The sequence below is a fragment of the Octopus bimaculoides genome, chromosome 22 (assembly GCF_046866305.1).
Source record: "Octopus bimaculoides isolate indiv1 chromosome 22, ASM4686630v1, whole genome shotgun sequence".
Classification (NCBI taxonomy): Eukaryota; Metazoa; Mollusca; class Cephalopoda; order Octopoda; family Octopodidae; genus Octopus; species Octopus bimaculoides.
Genome location: NC_142949.1, coordinates 5,763,364 through 5,770,863, shown reverse-complemented (window position 1 = coordinate 5,770,863; position 7,500 = coordinate 5,763,364). Strand labels below are relative to the sequence as shown.

The 7,500-nt window shown below is 40.1% G+C and overlaps 1 protein-coding gene across 24 annotated transcripts in view; it reads right to left on the bottom strand.

Annotated features, from left to right (window-relative positions):
• LOC106869633 (cadherin-23) overlaps positions 1-7,500 on the bottom strand; it is an 898,614-nt gene that overhangs the window by 90,507 nt on the left and 800,607 nt on the right. For all 24 annotated transcript variants that reach the window (XR_016237951.1, XR_016237950.1, XR_016237947.1 and 21 more), the window contains 2 exons: positions 6,518-6,586; positions 2,020-2,086 (listed from right to left, as the gene is read on the bottom strand). Coding sequence is in view for 17 of the 24 variants with exons in the window: in XM_089339746.1 (XP_089195872.1) it covers positions 2,020-2,086; positions 6,518-6,586 (136 nt within the window). In the remaining 7 variants the exon portion in view is untranslated. The remainder of the gene's footprint in view (positions 1-2,019; positions 2,087-6,517; positions 6,587-7,500) is intronic.

Below are 7,500 nucleotides of genomic sequence, written 5' to 3'. Positions count from 1 at the left end.
TATATATATACATATACATATACATATACATATATATATATGTGTATATATATATATGTATATATATGTATATATATAAATATATATACATACATATATATATATATATATATACATACATATATATATATATATATATATATATATATATATATATATATATATATATATATATATATATATATATATATATATTAAGATACAGCTTTGATATTATAACACCTAAAAACCAAAAGAAACTTGAAGAATAATAAACTTGGCATGAAGTAATTCTATGACAAATTATCAACAATGTTGTGAGCCTGAATATGGTGAGTTAATATCTTACGACTTAGTTTGTGGAGACCTAGATTACGGTTGATTTGCAGTATGACGGCCTGGAGCTGGGTGATTTTGTACCTGGTTATCTAGAATACGGTAAAGCCGTGTATAACTAGCTGTATAACGGGCTGTGATATGGTGGCCTAGGATATGGTGATCTGGAATATGGTGACTTAAGGAAACGGCGATTGAAAATGCGGTGACGTTCTATATAGCGATCTACAATGTGGTGACCTTAATTGGTGACTTCAGTGTGGTGACCTGCAATATGGCGATCTGCAATAGGTGGGTGGACTTATAAAGTAAAGTCGACATTCTTTAAAATATAGAAGCACTGTTATACTAGTGAGGCAATATCTTGATTATTTCGTAGTGTTATATAATAATGTTACCATAGCAACAAACTTCGAAACAATGGCAATATGGCAATATAGTAGTTGTAGTAGAAAAAGCATTTGTATTAGTAGTAGTAGTAGTAGTAGTAGCATGAAAAATAATAATAACAATAAAAAGTACAATAACAGCAACAATAATAATATTAATGATAATAACAACAACAAAAGCAACAACAACAAAAACAACAACAATAGTCCTTTCTACTAAAGGCACAAGGACTCGAACTTTTGGGGAGGGTACTAGTCGATTACATCAACGCCAGTTTTTCACTGGTACTTGATCTATCGACTCCGAAAGGATGAAAGGTAAAGTCAATCAGTACGATTAGAACTCCTTGTGTTAGATTAACTGAATTTCCCCCCTTATCGAATGTTCATGCGGATAATCGAGGGAGTATAATCGCAGAAACCCTGGCGCCATCTAACGTAAGTCGTGATCCTCTTCAGGCAGACACCAAGTGACTTAGTTGTAATATAACATGATATAATATAGCTATATGTTGTTGTTGTTGGCATTCCGTCGGTTACGACGTCGAGGGTTCCAGTTGATCCGTTCAACGGAACAGCCTGCTCGTGAAATTAACGTGCACGTGGCTGAGCACTCCACAGACACGTGTACCCTTAACGTAGTTCTCAGGGGATATTCAGCGTGACACAGTGTGACAAGGCTGACCCTTTGAATTACAAGCACAACAGAAACAGGAAGTAAGAGTGAGAGAAAGTTGTGGTGAATGAGTACAACAGGGTTCGCCACCATCCCCTGCCGGAGCCTCGTGGAGCTTTAGGTGTTTTCGCTCAATAAACACACACAACGTCCGGTCTGGGAATCGAAACCGCGATCCTATGACTGCGAGTCGGCTGCCCTAACCACTGGGCCATTGCGCCTCCACACTCGTATATATTAACGTATACAAATTCAAATATCTGCTTCTCGTATTTTATTGCAACTAACTGAACATCAACATTCCCTGGGTTTTTTAGCCTTGAATCTAATTCCTTTACAGAATCAAACACCGTGTATAAGTGACACAATTAATCTGTTGAACTTCCACACAGTTTCCATCTATTGAAATCTACCGAGATATCTTCGGTGGGCCCAAAGCTGCAGTTGGAGCGACTTACTTGTTCGAGGAACCCAAAACTCCCGAGATTTCGAGGCGAATTTTATTCCCCTGCCACACACCATTCCGGCCATGTTTGCACCCAATCAACAACAACAACAACAACAACAACAACAACAACAACAACAACAACAACAACAACACTAAGACAAATAACACAAAGATACCAATTCTGTACTCACCACTATTTCAATTATGTTATAATCATTGAGAATACCAACTAGATGGGCAGTGTTGTAATCGATTAACCTGAAAGTAGAAGAAAATAGAGAAGCGGGCAGGTTAAATAGTTATTCTGCTATAGTAGTAGTAGTAGTAGTAGTAGTAGTAGTAGTAGTAGTAGTAGTAGTAGTAGTAGTAGTTTAGCTCTAGTTCAGCCATGATGGAGGAGGCCTATGATCAAAGATATTCTAGCCAAGACTGTTCTGTTCTGTCAGTAATGACGTTAGGAAAAACAATACTTTTGAAGTGGGAAACCAACAAGTACAGACGTGTGTCCAGTGTTGGTTGACCACACACACGTACACACACACACACACACACACACACACGGACACACACACACGCGCTCTCTCTCTCTTTCACACACACAAGCAAATCCAAAGAAAATGAAAAAAAAAAAAAACAGACGACATCAAAAACAAAAATAAACACGACCAAAAGACCAAACTAACCAACCCAGCCCCTCAGAAACTGCAATTAGTGAGCAGGTCATGATTTTGAGGGTTTCAATCGGAAAGGGATACAATGCAACCTTCGTTTCCAGTGTTGTCATTCCTGCATTAATCAACCTTGCTGACCACACAAAAGAGGGAATTGTTCATTGCTTAACAAATAGTCATGCACAGGGGGGGGGGGGGAAAGGCATTCTGTATATTCTTCCTTTTACTTGTCTCAATCGTTAGAGTGAATGCAGTTATTGATAAGAAGAGTTGAAAGGAATGGAAGCAACATTTCACATCCCTACCATCACTCCTTCAAAGTCGGACTGTCAATTTTCCAGCTCACCTTCGTTAAAGTGTGTGTGTGTGTGTGTGTGTGTGTGTGTGTGTGTGTGTGTGTGTGTGTGTGTGTGTGTGTGTGTATCTTTTAGCTTCTCTTCTGGTTTTAGTTAGAAGCTAAGGCTGTGCTGAGGCATCATCTTTCAGCGTGATTGGATGCCTTTTCCGTATTGTTTCTGGTGAAGTAGCGAAGCTCTTGTTCTTTGTGCCGCTTGCTGAGAAGTGGGCTCATCTGGTATCTCATATACACACTCACTTACATACATACACATGGACATACACATATATACATATACATACATACATACATACATATATATATACCGGAGTAAGCACATAAATGTACAACAAGGTGGAAAAAAGAGTACTCAAATACCAGAGGTAGAGTAATATGCTTTATTTAAAAGCAGCAGAAATATAACAAAAAACCTGTTACTCGGAGTTTCACGTTTCCGTTCATCGGACAGTTTTGTTAGAAATAAAATTCTCCGATGAACGGGAACGTGAAACTCCGAGTAACAGTTTTTTGTTATATTTCTGCTGCTTTTAAATAAAGTATATATATATATAAACATATATGGACAAAAATTTATGTAGACTCTTTTGAGGACCTCCATATCTACGCCACGCAAATCTCTGTGGCTGTTTGGTAAAGCGTTGAATAGTTGTGGACCCTTGAAACTCAGGCTGTTACAGTACTGGGTCTATAGTCTGGATGGGGTAGAGGGGATCTTTGGTACAATGCAGTGCCGTCCACTTCGGTGGTCGGTAGAAACTTCCAATTGCAAAGTAAGGGAGCTTGACCTTCCAGGATATTTTACATGAGTATAGCTGCATATCTTTCACGCCTTCTTTTCTAAAGAGTTGAGCTTCTGTTCTTTTAACCCCTCTCAGTAACTCATCTGTTGTACCGACACAATCTCCTTAATGTAGAGAGGTCGGATTGCCTCAAGTTCCGTCACCAGTTTGATACTCTTCAGTGACCACTGTCAGGAACGGTTATATATATATATATATATATATATATATATATATATATATATATATATATATATATATATATACATACATATATATATATATATATATATACATACATACAAACACAGACACAGACACACACAGACACACATACACATACACACGCCCTAAAACGTGTGATATATACACTACAGCGTGGGATCTATACGCTTTCGTGTGATATGCTTAAACACACATACGCTTACGCATACACACACACACACACCCACATTAAACCATGCGTGTATATATATATATGTATATATATACATATATACACTGCGTATCTACTTGAATATATACTAATCTATTCCTAAACACTTTCCAAGAATCTATTTTCGGAAAGCTGTAGGCAATATGTTTCGGGTTATAACTAGCTTATCCAATTATTAAATTCTATATGAATGCCAGTTTAATTTGAAACGAAATCTCCCCGAGGCCAATCTAGGTTCGATCCATCGCTACAATCATGGCTTCAGGATACTTTCCTTTAATAAACCACAAGAAAAAACAAAAAACAAAAATACAAAACAAAACAAATCCGAAAACAACTACAAAAGCTAACAAAAAAAAAAATCGTTTTCAAGATTTACCTGGTTTTATTTCCCCCTCTCGATTTTTTTTGTCTTGATTTAAGGTCTCCGTTCCATGTACATGAAATGGTATGTTTTCGATGCTTAGAGCGTTCTTACCCTTTAATAAACCACCACACAAATTGTTGTTGTTGTTATTGTTGTTGTGGTTCTCGGTCGTCCTCGCCCTTCTCAATCGTGTAAACACGGAAAGGTCAACAGTAACCTCCCCCATCATCTATATATATCTATATGTTATTTATAATCATGTTTTTCTCACGTTATATTAATTGTTGTTGTTTTTGTTTAGATCCAGTTCAGCTCCTGGTCTAACGGAGTTATAATCAATAAAATTCCAGCCTTGACCACCTCCGCTCTTTTCAAAGACATAGTGTACCCTGACGGCGAACGGGCAGAATTGTTAGAACGCTGAATAAAATACCTTCAGGTATTCCGAGTTCAAATCCTGCCGAAATCAGCCTTGCTTTTCATCCTTTCGGGGATCGGAAATAAAGTACCACTGCAAGGGGATAGGCCAACCGAAGTGTTAGACTTTTTTAGGTAGGATGTCTTGCAGTATCTGTTTCTTATGATATTTCTTCTGAACACATTGCGTTCGGAGTTCAAGCCTTGCCGATGTTTAAAGCCTTTGCCAGGATGATGAACTCTCTCGTCGAGGACGACATATGCGTGTTCAGGTTTTGCCGAACGACCTGCACAGATGTTTATAGTGATCAAACGTGTGCGCTGCGCATTAGCTCCCTCCCTCCCTCCCTCAAATTGACGTTACCTGAACAGGTGCAACGGTGTACCGCACGTCATGCGTCGAAGTGATTGCAGAGTAACGGCGAGACGAAGTGTTTTGCACAAGAACACAACACACCACCCCGGTCTAGGAATTGAAACCACGATCTCGCGATCGTGAGTGCAACACCCTAACACAAGGCTATGCGTCCTCTTTGCCAATTGTGTTGTTGGCACTCCGTCGGTTACGACGTCGAGGGTTCCAGTTGATCTGATCAACTGGAACAGCTTGCTCGTAAAATTAACGTGCAAATGGCTGAGCACTCCACAGACACGTGTACCCTTAACGTAGTTCTCGGGGATATTCAGCGTGACACAGTGTGACAAGGCTGACCCTTTGAATTACAGGTACAACAGAAACAGGAAGTAAGAGTGAGAGAAAGTTGTGGTGAAAGAGTACAGCAGGGTTCGCCACCATCCCCTGCAGGAGCCTCGTGGAGCTTTAGGTGTTTCCGCTCAATAAACACTCACAACGCCTGGTCTGGGAATCGAAACCGCGATCCTATGACCGCAAGTCCGCTGCCCTAACCACCGGGCCGTTGCGCCTCCACTCTTTGCCAATATACACATAGCAAAATACATGTACGTATGTATGTATGTATGTAGGCATGTATGTGTGTATGTATGTGTGTGTGCATGTATGCATGCATGTATGTGGTACAGGTACTCAGAAATGCCAGGTTAGTGTCTGGATGCTGGAAGATCAGCGGGAGTGTGGAACCCCTCACCGTTTTTTTAAGTATGTCTCTCGGAGAATATCACTGATATAAATCTGGATGCAAAGAATGTCACTGTACACTTTGGGGACCTTTTGTCGGCACTTGAGATCATGGAGGTGCCACATTGGGATCCATATAAATATCTTGTCTCGACTTCCCTTTGGATCCTGTCAGCAGGGTAAAAAGTGTCTGTGAGGTGCCGTGCAAGCTTTATTGGGCCTAAAATTTTGCACAGGCATTGCTGATATTTTGCAAGGGCATTGCGGCTTCAGTGTGTAATCAATGTTCTTAATGGTCAGTGATAGTCTTTCTCGACTACAAGCGGAAAATTCTCCATCCCTGGACAGGATGCGAGTCTGCTGTAGAGTTATACTTTCTTACAACTGAGTAAACTACAGCAACGTGAAATGAAATGTTCTGCTCAAGAACACGACGTACCACCAAGTCTGCTAATCAAAAACCATGATTGCAAGATCTTGGGTGCAGCACCCCACCACTCCACCCCACTAGACCTCATACCCTCATCGTCCTTAAACATTGAAATAAATCGTAATCAAGACTTACCTCAATAAATCTCTTGCTTCAAGAACTTCGTTAGAATTCATTTTAAGACCATGGATAAACATATCAGTTCTGAAGAAAAATAAACACGAAATAAAAACACTAGAATCAACAGATATGTTTAGAACACGTTTTGTGAAACATGTATAAGATCGATTGCTTGACCTCTCGTCGCTGTTCCTGGTGTTTAATCTCAAGAAGGCTCTCATGGAGCAGACTTGTAATCAAACACAGTTGAGCAATGACTCAACGCTCCACTCAGCGACTTTTCACTCGATGCCAACTTATTCAAAGACATGTTAATAAACGAGGCTTACTCAGCAATTCAGTCAGCGACGTTTACTCAACAGTAACTCAATCAACGACACTTGAGACACTCCACTCAACGGCATGTCACTCAACAATACTTCGCTCAACAATTCTCCACTCAGTTATACCTCAATGAAGAATACTTTATTCAAAAATATCTAACGATACTTCACTCCACGACACCTCACTCAAAGACGCTTCACTCAAAGACAATCTACTCAATGACACTCCAATCAACGATAGTCCACTCAATGACGCTCCACTCAATGATACTTCACTCAACGACACTGCACCAAATGATACTCCACTCAACGACATCTTATTTACAACGACACTTCATTCAAGACACAGCACTCAACCATTCTCCACTTAGAGACACCTTACTCAACATCTTAATCTACGACGCCTGCTCAGCAAAAATTTGACAACACACTCCTCCACGCCACCTCACTCAATAACACCACATTAGACGACACTTCACTCAACGGTACCTCCTTCAACAACACCTCACTCAATGACACCTCACTCAACAACACTTCACTCAACGACACTTCACTCAACGACACCTCACTCAACGACACTTCACTCAACGACACCTCACTCAACGACACCTCACTCAACGACACTTCACTCAACGAGACCTCACTCAACGAGACCTCACTCAACGACACCTCACT